The sequence below is a fragment of the Urocampus carinirostris genome, chromosome 20 (genome assembly GCF_059441175.1).
Source record: "Urocampus carinirostris isolate Australia breed hairy pipefish chromosome 20, RoL_Ucar_1.0, whole genome shotgun sequence".
Taxonomy (NCBI): Eukaryota; Metazoa; Chordata; class Actinopteri; order Syngnathiformes; family Syngnathidae; genus Urocampus; species Urocampus carinirostris.
Window position 1 is genome coordinate 23,406,838 of NC_142368.1, and position 16,375 is coordinate 23,423,212.

At 38.6% G+C, this 16,375-nt stretch overlaps 1 protein-coding gene across 5 annotated transcripts; it reads right to left on the reverse strand.

Annotated features, from left to right (window-relative positions):
* Nucleotides 1-4,158: 4,158 nt before the first annotated feature.
* On the reverse strand, nt 4,159-11,855 carry LOC148346641 (prospero homeobox protein 2-like). Of its 5 annotated transcripts, none has more exons than XM_088324907.1 (6): nt 11,315-11,855; nt 10,702-11,215; nt 10,552-10,629; nt 8,023-8,124; nt 7,693-7,890; nt 4,159-4,402 (listed from the first exon to the last, which is right to left on the reverse strand). In XM_088324907.1, the coding sequence occupies exons 1-6, from the start codon at nt 11,323-11,325 to the stop codon at nt 4,241-4,243; spliced, it is 1,065 nt and encodes a 354-aa protein (XP_088181033.1). In that variant the 5' UTR covers nt 11,326-11,855; the 3' UTR covers nt 4,159-4,240. The 5 variants fall into 5 exon arrangements, with proteins under 5 accessions (XP_088181033.1, XP_088181030.1, XP_088181031.1 ...); XM_088324904.1 differs by having other exon boundaries at nt 10,294-10,629; nt 11,315-11,854; XM_088324905.1 differs by having other exon boundaries at nt 10,294-10,629; nt 10,750-11,215; nt 11,315-11,850.
* Nucleotides 11,856-16,375: the final 4,520 nt, after the last annotated feature.

The following is a 16,375-nucleotide window of genomic DNA, read 5'->3' on the forward strand; positions in this document are numbered from 1 at the left end:
TACTAATGTGTACATATTCATCTCTGTGTATTAGATTTTCACCTAATGAAATTGCTTTGTGCCTCAGGATGAAGGTTTTCATCTAAAATGGGAATTCAGGTCATTAGCTGAGCTGCAATTACAAACATAGGAAAACTATGTGTATAGTTCAAATTATGTTAATAATTTTCTTTTGTCTTTTTAAATCTAATGGGGAAAAAGTGTACATGCTCATTTTGATGACTTGCCAGAAGGAATCATTCAAATTAGGACGGAAATAGAAAACACTTTGCATTTGCTGCTTGGTGAATTTACAAATTATTTTTAAATAAGCAGGATACAAAACACTTAATGGTCTGGCAATGAATGTGTATTGAGATATGATGATGTTCCCGAATATAAGTCTTAAAATTGGGTTGTTTTTCCTAATCACAATCGCCTCCTTACTTCTCAATACATCCTTTCTCTTTACATGATATAGTAATGCTATTGTCGTTAATATAGCGTGTTATTCTATGGCATGTCCGCCAGCTTCATGCTCAAACATTGAAGTTGTTTTTGGGAGTTGGGAAGCCGAGGTGTCCCCCTTCACTGAGACCTTTTTTTTTTAAACGAAGAGGACCACATTTTAGCACTGCAAACCAAATGGAACCTTTCAGAATTTTGTGTTGATGACCATCATTCCTTTAACGGATTGCTGTTTTGAAGCCAACCTAAGGATTTCGAAGACTGAAACATTTGAAGAAAATGTTTGAATAAGAATGAAGAAACCAGCAGAATTTATGTAGTTGGAGTATGAACGTGGAACCGATTTTGATAGTCGAGCATTTTTGGTTAGGTTTTACTGTTGTGACTGAGTCTATCCAGATGAACTATTTCTTTAAAGGAACATTGTTAGACGTGTGACCTTGGTGAGCAAAAGAAACCTCTTCAATGGCGTAGTTTTTGAAGGCATCTTTGATCTTCTACAATGATGGACCACTTAGTTTGGACAACAGCATGCTTTCTTAAAACAATGTAGAGCAGTAGCAAGATGAAGAAACTACAACATTCTTTCAGGTTTCATCCTTTAATTTATTGTAAATGTCATTAAATTTTCAACAAGCGTGTGTCAGTGTTTTTTTTTTGATTCGTCGAGATACCAATGGAAAAAAATACTTGATCTACTTCGCTTGTTTTTTTATTAATTTTATTATTTTAGGTGAATGTGCTAGATACTGCACTACGGAATGGAACTAATAGGTATTGGAGACAGAACCTGCTAGTAGAAATGTTGTGAAGTTATAAAAAAACCAAGACACGCACACTTCTGATGTGTTTTGGACGGTTTACATTAAACTCGAAATTTAAGTGTTTTTTGCCAATCTACGTTGCAAAATTAAAGTTTTATAAGCAAATGACTTTACTGACTTTACATTTTCTGCAATGTGTTAGCATTGTTTTTCTACTACCAAAATATTCAAATGAGCCAAATTGATGTTGCAGACACGTTTGCATTTTTTTTAATATCCTTAAAATTAGGTATTTCTAATTTATCTTTTGCGGTGGACTGCAAGTTTACAAAAAATGTTCTGTGGTCTGGCCTTTAATGGGCTACTATAAGCATGACTTTGTCTTATTTGAATTGAATGTGATATATTTTGTTGTTGTTTTGCAGTTGCTGTGTGGGTAACATTACGTATTCATGTGTTTATCAAAATATGTATTTGCCATTATTAATTCCCTTACAGGAACTGCTGATATTTTTTTACACTCCAAAAAGTGCAACTTGTCAAGTCACATTTATTTATACAGCCCTTAATCACAAAAATGTCTCAAAGGACTGCACGGGATTACAAGTACACCATTACCTGATCTTAAACCAACATGCGGGCAAGGAAAAACTCAAAACCTCAGCATGAGGAAAAAAGAAAACTTGAGAAGGGGCCTCAAAGTGGTAATCCCCCTTCCAGGATGACCAGGGTGGAATAGATTTGGCATTGAGTTACAGTACACAAACAATAGTAAACATCAATATAAGAGAACACTAGGTAACATGTTAAAATTTGTCCGGAAAGTGTATGACAGCAACGACGCCCCCAGCCTTATCAAATAAGTAACACGTATTTTCCAGTTCTGTTTTCATTTAGCAACAAATAACCTCTAATCCAACTTCAATTTACTACCCATTTAGAATGTAACAAAAATTGATCAAGCAGTCATCACAGCACAATATAAAAAGCAACACCTCTGATTTGATTCTGGGAGTTCTAGAACCTTCTGGTGGCTATGGTAATTTCATTTGATGCACGACTGTTCGGGTAGTTCAATTTCCAATAGATCAATCATTTGTGATGTTCTTAAAAAAAACTTTTCCCCCCTTTTTCAGCTTAACACAGTATTGTGGACTACGTATTAACACTGTTAAGCAAATAGATCATCATATGGTGATTTGTTACAGTTGTTATGGTCAATTTCCCATTATCAATGCATTTTGATTGTGTTTAACAATTTTTGAGCATCAATCTGCAAACAGTATAGTGATAATTGTACCGTGATTTCACATTGTGAAAGTTATTTGTATCAAGATTTTCGATACTTCATCATGGCATACAGTCAAAGCTATTATAAACAAAATACCAACCTAAAATATTACCATACAAAATTATAATTAGCTGTGACTAGTTGTCGAGTTGTTAATTTGTGTAGCCCTTAATCACAAGGAGTCTCAAAGGCCTGCACAAACTATTGCAAACAAGACTATTATTACACCATCCCCAGATCTATAAACTACATGAGTTGTCTGTATCATTCCGCATTTGTGCTGTCATTGCTGAAAGCCCATCGTTCTTATTGAAAACGAGAATTATTTAAAACTCTGCCATGCCTCTTCATCCCTGACCCTGAGCCCCGGATCCCCCCCAAAGATGTGTGCTGAGTCCTCTACTGTTCAACCTGTATACCATGGTCTGTTCACCAAGTCATTCTACCAACACAATTATGAAATTTGCTGACGACACCACCTTGGAGGAACTTGTCTGATTGGGAATAAATAGCAAACAGGAAGGAGGTGGAGATGCTGACGACGTGGTGTTCGAAAGATAAAATATTTAACACCAACAAACCCAAGGAAGTAATCCTCGACTTCAGTAGGGCAAGCACAGACCAAGCTCCACTCATCAACCATGGAGACTGTGTGGAGAAAGTTCACTCTTAAACTCCTGGGTGTGCACGACTCCAATGACCTCTCCTGGTCCCCCAACACCAGGGCTGTGGTAGGGAAGGCCCAGCAGTGTCTTCAATTCCTAGGTTTTTCAGGAAAAACAACCTGGGCCAGAAGTCACATGTGTACTACAAGGTCACAGTGGGGAGCATTTTGGGATAAGGCATCATGCTGGGAGTATGGACAGGAAAAACATAATCAACTCAGCCCAAAAGATCATTGGCTGCTCTACCCGGTCTAGAGGACATTACTGTAGCCAAGCCATCAACAGAATAAAAGACTTCACGCCCTAGCCACCACTCCTTTGACTTGTTGCCATTTGGGGGATTTTGTTGCTGCCTAATGTTATTTCACTTATTTTCATTGCACTATTGATAATGAAAAAAAAATGTATATCCTCACAAACATTGCACGGTTACTATATTTAAGACAGCCTGCTAGTTCTACATTGAGCAGGTAGTTGCCCTGCATGGCTGACGCTGCTATCGCTTAGTGTTTGTAAAATGGAAAGTGTGAAGCACATTGTAAAGCGCTTTGGGAGGTCTTCATTGACTTGAAAAGTGCAATATAAATGCAGAACATTTACATTTATATATTTTCTTTCTTCTTTTTGTCCTCTTTACATTCTTTAATACACGTTTACCTTGGAGTGTCATGTCTAATCTTGTAGCATACAATGACAATAAAGACAATTCAATTCAACTGTTGTCATATTTCATTACACTAAGAGGTTTTAGCGCTGCATTTGATGCATTAAAGGAAACGATGGGCTGACTAAGATGTTCCCAAACAAAACTAATATGCAACCTTCATGCCCCTGCACGTAAAAATCATAGTAATTAAGGAAATAGATTTTACGATTTAATCTATGAGTATTCTTAATTGTCAATTTTGAGGTTGCAATTTTTGCATCTTATCCAGACAGCAAAGTGCAGTTCCTTTTCATTTGTTTTCCATATATTTTTGGGAGGAAAAAACCTGGAGAAATTACATTTATTCGTTTAGTTCTTAACAATATCCAATATTAGAACAAAAAAAAAAATCGTCCATTGTGGTTTCTTATCCATAAGTCTTGAACTGAACCGGAACGTCGGAATCCAGTTTACAGATCACTTTGTAGATGGCCTTTTTCCAGGACGGATCTCCGTCTTTGCCTCTGGAAATGGCAGTGTAGAATTCCCGCAATGTAATTTCTGCCACTTCGAGGAAGCCGTTTGGAACCTGTTTAGAAAGTCCATCAAAATGAGATTTTTAGTATTGTGGCATATTGTTGGTTTTCTGAGTCTTTTTTTTTTTCCAATGGGGCTGTTGTTAAGGTAAGTAAATATGAATCCAAGATTATTTTGTTATTTGTACATGGCCTGAATACAGACAAGGGGTACCTTTCCATCCAACACTTGTCCTAATGTTCTACACAGTGACTCACATGCCAAGAAAATGTTGCAGCCACAATCCTAAAAAAAAGCCTTCTACATTGAGCATTAAGACATAAATAGAAAAAACAACAACAAAAAAACACCTTTAAAGAGGTGTTAGTAGGGTGTTGCCTGATATTTAATCACCAACATCAATGACTGAACCAGAAGATATCATTTAACCCCCTTTGTAGCTATTTTTTGCTCTAGGCTAATAGCAAAATTATCCCTTACATGAAATTGTTGAGATGAATCCTTCAATTATCTTAAAGCAAAAAAAATCAATAGTACTGAAATGGGAGAATGGTGAAAAACGCTTTCAGCAACAACAAAAATCAGCAAATTTAATAATCTATACAAGTTGTAACTGCAGACCTGAAGTGTCTGATTTTCTCTTGCAGAAATGTCTTTTTTTAAATTTTGAATAAGTCTCTCCTTCAAGAAAACATGGAATATGGTTAGGCACCTCTACTTCAGTCCACTCCCTTTGTGCACTTTATTGTGTATTATATTGTTGTATTGTGAAGCTGTTTGTGTGCAAATATTGTGTTTCGTTTTTTTAATTATTGCTTAATGTTGTTTTTGTGACACAAACACATAACTGCACCATGTACATTCTTTGCCAGCAAATGCGACCATTTAGGAGTAGCCGTGAAAGCTGTTTTGGAATTTAAAATGTTAAAATTGTTCTTGCACACTGTTCAAATGCAAAAAAATAGGCTTTAGAGGGAAAAACGCAATATTTATTCTTGCTCTAATAATATGCATTTGACAATTTATATCTCCTGTTAATTCAAGTAAAAGCAAGTAATTGAAATGTGGTTGCACAAGTGTGCAGTGTTTTAAAACGGTGCATGTGTTCGAAATCAACCTGCTGCCATGATAAGTTCGGTTGGTCTAGTTTTCCTTATATCGTTGTTGTCACATCCTAGACTGCTATCACAGCAACATATCTCATTGTTCACACCTATCTATAAATGTAATTAGTTTATCCTGAAAACAACCAATGTTCAGTGGGAGTGCACAATTTTGCTATTTTTTCAAAGTAATTTTAGTTAACATCTTGAATTTTCGGTTTGATTTTTTTAGTGTATGCTACAACGTTGGACATATTTACTTGGTGAGCTTTGCATAAAGGTTTAAGTAAACGAAGGTACAGTAATCCTTCGCTATAACATCCTTCACTTTTCATGGTCTCGCTGCTCCACAAATTTTCATCATGCATTGTTTTCTGCATTCTGATTGGCTGTATAGGCACTAAATGGTAAAAAAATAAAGTGTACAGGCACAGTGAGCACAGTACTTTTGTTTGTTAAATGTTTGGGGCTGTAATCAAAAGGATTGTTCTTAAGTGTCTATGTATAGTATAATATTTAATAGTGTATAATTTTAACAAAAACAAGGTGCTACTCTGGTTTCGCCAACCATGTTTTTTGGCGGGGGAATCGACAGTGTCAGTCTCAACAAATACTGTGCCTGCAAACCAATATAAAACTTCATTGATACAGTATATGCTTGGTTTGAACCTGCTGTATTTAACGGGTAGCAGGCAGAAAGAGAGTTCACAAATATGTTTGAACGCAACACATGAAGACAGACAATATGTATCCATCCATTATCTGCACCAATTCTTTTCAGTAGGGTCGCAGGGGTGCTGGAGCTCATCCCAGCTGTCTTTGGGCAGTGGGCAGGGGACACACTCAACTGGTTGCCAGTCAGTCGCAGTGCACACAGGGACAAACGAGTCACTCGCTCATTCACACCTGGGGACAATTTGGACCGGCCAATTGACCTGAAATGCATGTTTTTGGAATGTGGGTAGAAACCGGAAGACTGGGAGCTAGATTGGATCCCATGACCTCAGAACTGTGCCGCGGACGCGCTAACCACCAATATCTTTTTACAGAACAATAACCATTGCACTATTGTTCTGATGCACTTACAACTTAGGGTTGTCACCAATCACTACATTGTTTTATCCTGGCATTCTTTTTCTCTTTGTTTTCTCTTAAGTCTTTATCGTTTGTTTGTTTGTTTGTCTGTGAGCGCCATTAAAAATGGCGTTGTAAACAATGTTCACTAATTAACCCCCACCATATTCGCATATTGTTGACCTAGTCCAGGGGTGTCAAACTCATTTTAACTCAGGGGCCACACGATACAACAAACATTCTGTTGGGGGCCGGACTAGTAGATTAAAGAAAAAGAGAGATAAAGAAATAAGAGAAAGAGGGAGGGAAAAGGAGAGAGGGCCAGACAAAGGAAGAGGGAGAGAGCATAAGAAACAAAAGATAAAAAATTGTGAAAGAGGGAGAGGAAGAAAGAAATCCGAAGAGAAATAGACAGAAGGAGAGAAAAGATCAAAGAAAGCGCGAAGGGTATGAAGAGAGAAAGAGAAAAGAGAGAAAAGGAAGTTAGAGCAAAAGACAGAGAAAGAGACAAAGAGCAACAAAGGAAGAGAAAAAGAGACAGAGTGGGAGAAAAGGGGTGGAAAAGAAAGACAGAGAGAGAGAAATACTAGTACAGTGTCTTTGAGAGGCACCTGGCCTTGGCAACATCAAGTTGACACATTTCAACCTGCAGCTTGTTCTTCCCTTGCGCTTCTCTGAGTGTTGTCAATGCAGCTAAAATGAGGACTAATATCTGTTGATAACAAATTCATGGTATTGGGTGGTAAAGTAGTTGTGTATAACATACTCTCACCGTAATACACCTTAGCCTTCACAGACTCCTCCGCTATGCTGCAAGTGACATAAGCCATGTGAAAAAATGAGCGGTGTGAGGAATCTAATGGACTGAACCATTTCAATTGCAGGTGACATAAGCCATGTGAAAAAATGAGCGGTGTGAGGAATCTAATGGACTGAACCATTTCAATTTATTATATATATTTTTATCTAGTGTTTTTCGCCATTTTCAATCCTATCCTGGTCTTTACTCAGGAAAAGAGTTTTACATTTTTTTAAATATTTGGGGAGGCATGTTTTTATTTATAAGGTTTTTGTAGAAAGGTGTTCAAAAACGATGAACTGCACACCCAATTTGTAAATACCTTCAGTTTCCTGACACTAACAGGGATGACATTTAAAAACTCACCTGGAAGTCACCCCCTTTATTGTAGTGTCCATTGAGGGCTCTGAAAAGTTGCGACTCTCTCCCCACAGACAGCAGCACCTCGCCATCAGACGCCCCCTCTACAACAGCGTGGCGTGCAAACTTCTCTATCTGAATATAGTAGAACTCCCGGAAATTACTGAACCACTTGATGAGCTGGGATGCAATGCAGCGTGTGAACTTCCAGGGAGAAAGGAAATAAAGGTAAGTGAGATCAAAAGTATTTGTGTCTAACCTGTAATTTATGTAATAAAATGAGCATATTATATGAAAGATTGGTGCAGCCTCCTTGTGTTTCTTTCACGGTCTCACCTGCACGTCACGAAAACACGTTTTCAGCACTTGTGAGCTTGGATAGCGTGTGTAGAAGAACATCAGCTTGGCTTTTTTCAGATGTTTGGTGGTCAGACCTTCCTGAGTGGACCCCAGGTAAGGAAACAGAGTTTTATATATATATATATATATATAAAAATTTCACAGGAAACATTGTCCCAATTTGGAATTTGGTGCCTTAGGGTAATTTTTGTTTAAGCCTATTTCCTGTCTAAGGTGTTACTGTGATGTTAGCATTAAAGCACAGGTTTCAAAGAGGCGGCCCGCGGGCCGAATCAGGCCCGCTAAGGGATTGAATCCGGCCCGCGAGACAACACTCAGAGAAGCGCAAGAGAAAAACAAGCTGCAGGTTAAAATATGTCAACTTGATGTTGCCAAAGCCAGGCGCCTCTCACAAAGACACTACTTGTATTTATTTCTCTCTCTCTCTCTCCCTCTCTCTTTTCCACCCCTTTTCTCCCACTCTGTCTCTGTCTCTTTCACTCTCTGTGTCTCTCTTTTTCTCTTCCTTTGTTGCTCTTTGTCTCTTTCTCTCTCTGTGTCTTTTAACCTCTTTTCCTCTAACTTTTTTCCTTTTCTGTCTTTTCTCTTTCTCTCTTCATACCCTTCGCGCTTTCTTTTCTCCTTTCTCTCCTTCTGTTTTTCTATTTCTCTTTGGATTTCTTTCTTCCTCTCCCTTTCTTTTCCCCTTCTCTCATGACTTTTCATCTTTTGTTTCTCACGCTCTCTCCCTCTCTTTTTCTTTCTTTGTCCCGCCCTCTCTCATTTCCCCTCCCTCTTTCTCTTATTTCTTTATCTCTTTTTCTTTCTCTTTAATCTTCTAGTCCGGCCCCCGACAGAATGTTTGTTCTATCGTGTGGCCCCCGAATTAAAATGAGTTTGACACCCCTGCATTAAAGGGACAGTGTGTAATCTTTAGTGCCTCCTAACGGTAAGAAAAAAACTTTCATTCAGTAAAAAAATAAAATACATTGATTTGAATACTAAATAATACTAAATCATAAATCATTAAAAAAAATCATGGGTCAAAAAATGTGTATTTCTTTGACATGAGTGGAACCCCTATTTAGGTCGCCGCCATGTTTGTCTGCCGTGTTGTTCCTTGCTGTGGCACCAGTTCTCGTTCATATTAGACAACAGTACCGTCTAGTGGTCAAATATTACACACCACATCTTTGGGCCAGTGGACTGTTATTAGAAAAGAAAAGGTGCTTTTTTTTACATACAACAATATCATTGTTTTGTGTGATAGTTTTGCACTTCATATAAACTGGGGGAGACAAAGTAGTAGGTACCTTTTTTTTTGTAGCTTTATATTATACTTTACAATTTTGTGAGTATTTAATATCTATTTTAATATTTGTTAAATGGACAGTGTGTGTTATTTGACTACTAGATAATGGTGATTTGCAACCCAAAATGAGTGCTAAAAATCCCAAGGAAAAATACAAACTATGGGGACTCAAAGTAACCAAACTGCACCATTTTCCTTTTTTTTTTTTTTGACCAGCTGTTTGGAGGTGTAGAGGTACTTATAGCAGCAAGATGGTAGACAATTATGTCAGCCCCATCTAGGTGAGGCTCATGCTCCGTGAAACACATCCTGTCCCTTTTAAGCTAGTGTACTTTCATAAGACACAAGGATATATGTATTTATAATGCACTGCTTATCCTCAGTGGGGTCACAGGGGTGCTGGAGCACATCCCAGGCATCTTAGGGCTGTGGGCAGGGGACACCCGGAACTGGTTGCCAACCAGTCACAGGGCACACAGAGACACACAACTCACTCGGTCAGTCACACCTCGGGACAATTTAGACCGGCCAATACACCTGACATGCATGTTTTTGGAATGTGGGAGGAAACCCACGCGGGCATGGGTAGAACATGCAAACTCCTCATGCGGAGGCTGCGGTAATTGGAATTGAACCCTGGAACTGTGCACCGCTGGGCTACATGCTAACCACCCATCTGCTGCGCCGCAGATTGTTAAAACAGAATTAACCATTTTTTGGTAGATTATGTATAAGCCCAATTATTTCCAGGCAAAATGTGGTTGTTATAATTAAAACTTTTAAACTGTTTGAGGGATTTTAAAAAATACCCTATTTTTCGGTTTGTGCAAATAAATGTGTCCTTTAAACCATGTTGTGGCCCAACTGTTCTATTCTTTGATACATGGACAGTATTGACAATTGGCACAAACACAGAAAACTTGTCATGAGGTGTGACAATAAATGCGGAAGGATACGTTCAGGATATAAAGATGACTTTTAAGAAATCCGCTTGACTCGAACTTGACCCGTGGGAAGCAAAAACTTCCCATAAGTGTCGACGGGCTCCTCAGGGATCTAGGCTCAACCCGTGATCGGACTTTGACTGACTTCCACGGTGCATCCAATTTGACTTGTTCTGATCCCGACTCTGAGCCACAGACTTTTTTAGTATCATGATAAACTGCATTTTCGGTCTTGGCTTTAAGGGTGGCATCCAGTGTTGTTCTGCAAACCTCTGATCTGAAGTTGTCCACTCCTCCTTGAGGGTTTTGGACCACCAAAGAAAGAGCTTGGTTTTGATTGTGGAGTACCTGCAGTTCATTGCAAAGTAATGACCTATTGTTAGTATGTGGTAAAAACTCAGCTGTTTCTTTTGGATTTACCCAAATGAGCGGCATGCTTTTGAAAACTGAGTCAACGCTGTTACTCACAGCTCTGGATAGTTGGTATTTCAAAACATCTGCCATCACTTCTTCAGGCTTGACTAAAAAGTTCAACTCTGTCTTATTGCACTCAGGGTAAATACCACCTGGGGTGCTTTCATATTCCCTGTAAGATTCTGCAACACTTGTATTCATTTTGATTGAGCAGTTCCTCAATGACGGTCTTTCCCCCGAAAGAAATTCCAATGGTTGCCACTCCTGGCATACCTCGCTTCTTTGGACCAAATCTCGTTTCAAGTCCTTACACTGTGATCCACTCATTTCTCTAATGATGTTCTCTACCCGGGCTCGCTTCACTTGATGGCCGCTCCATTCTTGACTTCCATTTTCCAAAGAGGTTTTAGGAGGTTTTGGCTGAGAGGGTCGGTGCTCAGAAGGAAGGAGTGGTCCTGTAATGTGTTCCGCCAGGTGGGTATCGTAACGTTTAGTTTTATTCCTCGTGGTTTGATTCATGCTGCTTAGAGACAAGTGGCAGAAGATAAAATGCATATCATATCCAATTCAACAACATTATAACTGAATAAGCAAATGATCAATAAAAATAAACTAATACCTGATATCCATCTGGTGTATTCGGAAGGCTTCTCTTTAAGGACGTCAGAAGCTGTGACTCAAAATTTCCCATGTGGGCTCGTTTAAAAACCAAGGGGTGCGGCTCACCGCTTGTACCGTCCCCTTTTTAGCTCACATCAAGTAGCACACAACAGTTGCTATACCTGTCAAATGATTTGGTTACTTTTCCTTTATCTGTGGGTTTATACTACTGTAGTTAGCTTAAGCTTTTATCCCTGTGAACTTTATGACTCCTATTTTGCGCCAAATTAGTTCATTTCCCCCAAGCATCGTTTGGCCTGCCTCAATTCAGGTGAGTCACTTAATAGCTCGCTACGTTGTGTTTTTATATTTATTTTCTTATTAATTGTATCATTTAACTCGTTGTGATAGTTGTATGCTGACAGAAGCCCACCAAGCCAGTTGTTCTGTTATACCTGTAGGGGAAACCTCTTGGGAACTGGTTTCACCTAACACAGCAAGTAAAATCTCATGTCAATACAGAGTAAGAATAAAAGGCGGAAAATCAAGCAGTCAAGGCGATTATACTTTTTAAAACTGAAGTCTGGATTTCAATAAATAATAATGTTGAATGAGAGCCCAGATATATTTACTAACTTTTTTATTGATTAAAAAACAGGTCTTTTGAGATCATCCGCCATTTTAAAAATTCGCAACTAATAAGTGAAAGAAATCAGATTCAAATTTGCTAAGAAAACTAACAAAATTGGGCATTTTGTTTTATATTTTCACACTTAACCTTATTACATTATCCTTCATAAAATATACTGGGCGTTATTTTAGATTTGTTGAGAGCAACATAATTTCATATTGTGTGGTGATTTTTTTGGGGGGTCAAAGATTCTAGTCAACAGCAAACAAAATCGGGGATGTGTGAGCACAGATATGTATAGAACACTAAATACGAAACATCCTTTAAACGGCGTGCGTATTACGAGCCCATGCTAGTCGGGTCAAACTATCATATTCTTCCAGTACATGTGGACGGAGCAAAAAAATCTAAAACAGAATGCCGACTCATTGTGCTCCTTATGGATGCACTCAATGACGTATCACAGAGCCCAGGATAGCTGGAATAACCTTTCGTAGGAAAAATGTTTTTAGCTCCATTTTATTCATTATTTAGTCTTGTTTAGGGCTATATCGTGTCTCAAACTAGCAGCCTGTGGCGTGATAGTTTGAAGCCCCAGCCTCATTATACAAGTCTAAAGGGAGAGTGTGGATTTTTAAGTGCTTCCTGGTGTAAAAATATAATTCAATGATCAAATAATGATTTGAAAAAGGAGCAAAAATACACCAACTATAAAATAAATGCTGTCTCTAACTTGTTTGGGCATTTGGGTTGGCGATGGTCAAATTTTTTTGTTTTTTTGCTACTTTTTCCTTATTTTTCTTTGTTTTTGTGTATGTGTTTGTCTTGCTGTCAGTCACCACTCTCGAGGGGATATGACCAGGGTAGATAAATGGTCTGCATTTATATAGTGCTTTTCAAGTCAATGAAGAGCTCCCAAAGCACTTAACAATGTGCTTCACACTTACCCATTCACACACACACTTGCACACCAATAGGGAGTCAGTCATGCAAGGCGCCTACCTGCTTATTGGGGGCATTAGGGATTCAGTGTCTTGCCCAAGGACACTTCGACATAACACGGAGGAGCCGGGAATCGAACCTGCGACCTCTTGATCATGTGTGTGTTCGCAGTTTGACGGCGCCTCGGAAACCTACGACGATGTAGGTTGCAGAACCTGAACATCGTCTTCACCACTTTTTTCTTCGTGGAGTCCATAAGTATAGAAATTTGCATTTATTTTTCATAACATTAGCGTGACTTAGATGGAGCTGACATCGTTGGCGGGCCATCTTGCTGCTACAGGTACTCCTAAAAAAATAAAGAACCGTCTTTTTTCCTTTTCCATTTTCTTACTTCCACAAATTTTTCTTTTTTTCTTTTTTGTCTTTTATTTCCTGTTTCCCTTTTCATTTTTCATTTTTTTCTTTCTTGGCAAAAGGCTGTGCAAAAAAAAAGAATGTGGTTTGTGTTCTGTCTTTTTAACACTTGTCTTCATTGACTTGAAAAGCGCTATATAAATGCAGAACATTTACATTTGTTTTCGGTTGCACAGAACAATAAAGCAACATCTAGTGGTCAAACAAGACACACTGTTCCTTTGATGTAAATGCACTTAGTGTATGTGCACAATTTATTTATTATTTTTAGATCTTATTTTGTTAAAAAAATATATTTAAGAAAAGTGGATTTTTTTTTTCAATCAGGTTTTCTAGTGAAAAACCCAGACCCTAGCTCCGGCGGCCCTTAAGCAGGGATCAGAATTTTCCGCGGATCCGCGGATTTCCGCTGTTTTTGAACCCCAAAGGCATTCCGACTTTTTCACTTTTTCTCTTGCGTAGCAAACAAATTCAAAATCCGACTGTCTCACTCTTTCCTTTATTGCTCTGGCGCACCCTGGCGGCCGTTAGAAAAATTGGCCGCATTGTTTCGCCCTGCTTTATTCCTGGACCCTGGCTATTTCAGCTGAAAATGAAAATCTCCATTCTGATCCCTGCTTAAGTCAATTGAATTTGAGACATCTGCTGTATACGGTCACTTCACTAGACAGGATTATTATTTTCTTAACATAGACTGACAAGTGACTTTATATGGTGTACGCGTGCGTGTCTGTTTTTTATATATATATATATGTATATGAGGGTCTGAAAACATGGCACTTGTCGGCTCTACATGGCCCACTGACCAGAGCTTCTCCACCTCTTTCTTTGCCGTCACGGCACATTTTATCTTGTGCCAAATTCTCCCCAGAGCCAATGCATCCTGAGTCTTCAAAGCGAATATTATCTGCCCCGCTCTCGAGATGCCCAAAATAATGAGACCCTTTTTTTGGCAAAGTCTTGAGGGTTGCTTGGTCCTTTCTGCTACTGCACAAACACAAGCTTGAGTGCATGCAGCTGCCAGTGAACACCCCTCCAGTATTTGTGTTTACTTTAATAATCACGGGGATTTCATTGTGGTGTTGGCAGGACAATGAAGCCCTAATGTACGTCTTTGTTTCAATGATAGCACCTAAACAAATATCTCGGGTAGCAAAAACACGGAATTCATTGAGGTGACACAAAAAGGCGGAATAAGAGATTACCATGAGAATATTGCGGCTTGAATAGAGGGAAAACAATTGCTCAAGGTCTGCTTTTAATTCAATTATTTACTTCCAGCACTGCTCAAGATTCCATTCGCGTTACGTAGATGATGGTAATTGGCAGCGTGCACCAGTGGGATCATAGAAATCTGAAGGGTTCTTGGCTTGGTTTTGTTTCGTCTTTAAACATGCGGCCAAATCTGTGAATTTGCAATAAGTCGTCTTTGTGTGTATTCACATAAACAGATATCAGTGTTTGTTTTCATTAGTCCACATCAGAGGCATCATTTGCCTAAATTATTCCCCCACCTCCCGTCTCTTTATTAAATACACAATTACACCAATGTTAGTCTAGGGCAGGACTCTTTAATACACCCTAAAATGTTTCAAGAGGACCCTTGCTTTTTAGCTTAAACAAGTTCATATTCTTCAAAATTGGCAGGACTGGTGTAAACGTGTGCGGAAAAAATTAAATTAGGAAACCTGTAGGAGCAAAATGTTGTGTTCCAATGGCAGAAACCTATTTTTTAACATAATTTTTTTTTAAATTATAAATCGAAAACTAGCTTTTTAAACATTTGACAGTGAAACGTAACCTGTGTTAAGATTACTTTTACACTTAGCAGACTATTTTGCTAATTTTAAATATTCTCATTTTACCTTAATTTTTATATATTATTTGTATATCTATCCATCCATCCATTATCTGCACCGGCTATCCTCAGTAGGGTTGCGGGGGTGCTGTAGCCTATCCCATTTTTTTTAATGTAAATTTCAATTATGATTTTATTGAAATATTTTGCTAAAGGCTGTTTTTATCAATTAAATGCTCATTTTAAGATCGTTTTTAATAATGTTTGTTTTAAGGCAGTTTTAATTGAATGAATGTTCCTCTTTTTAAACTGAATTATGGCACTCATAGAGGTTCCATAGTATAATACTCTCACAGTAATACACCGGGACCTCCGCAGAGTCCGCCGCTATGCTGCAAGTGACACTAGCCAAGCAAAAGAGGAGCAAGAGTGGTGCTTGGAATCAAATGGACTGAACCATTTCAGGGCAATGGAGTACTGTATTTCCGATGCTTTGGTGTTCACATTTTTGTCTTTTTACTTTTCTAATATTTTAGCCAGCGTTTTTCATGCTATTTAAGTCTACTCTGTCCTCTTTTAAGAAAATGTTTTAAAAAGGCTATCATTTTGGGGACGATTGGCTTGATTAATTAGAGAGTGCTTCACCAACCCTTAAAACGAGCTGAGCCATGTACAAAGGTGACTATGTTTTCATTTATATAAGAATCTTTGTATAATTTTTCTTTGAATATAAATGGTAAAGTGTTTTCTGTTAATTCATCAACATTTACCTGACTTTCTTCCTAATAAAAATGCATTATAAGAGCTTGCTGCTGTTCCATTCATTCAAATTCCTCCTCCATAGCTAAGTGGGTCGGCTTTTGGTAGAAAACTCCCAGGCTGAAAAACAGGCCCACTCTGACCCTACATACAAAAATTAGCTGCATTTCCATCCATCCATTATCTGCATCACTTATCCTCAGTAGGGTCGCGGAGGTGCTGGAGCCCATCCCAGTTGTCCTCGGGCAATGGGTAACGGACACCCTGAACTGGTTGCCAGCCAGTCACAGGGCACACAGGGACAGACAACTCACTCATTCACATGTTCGGGACAATTTGGACCAGCCAATTAACCTAACCCGCATGTGTTTGGAAAGGGGGAGAAAACCGGAGTACCCGAAGGAAACCCACGCATGCATGTGGAGATCATGCAAATTCCAGCATGTAGCTGAATTAGATCCATGACCTTAGAACTGTGCCTGGACACGCTAACTGTAAACCTACACTAAGACAAGGATTGTCTTAATGGTAAA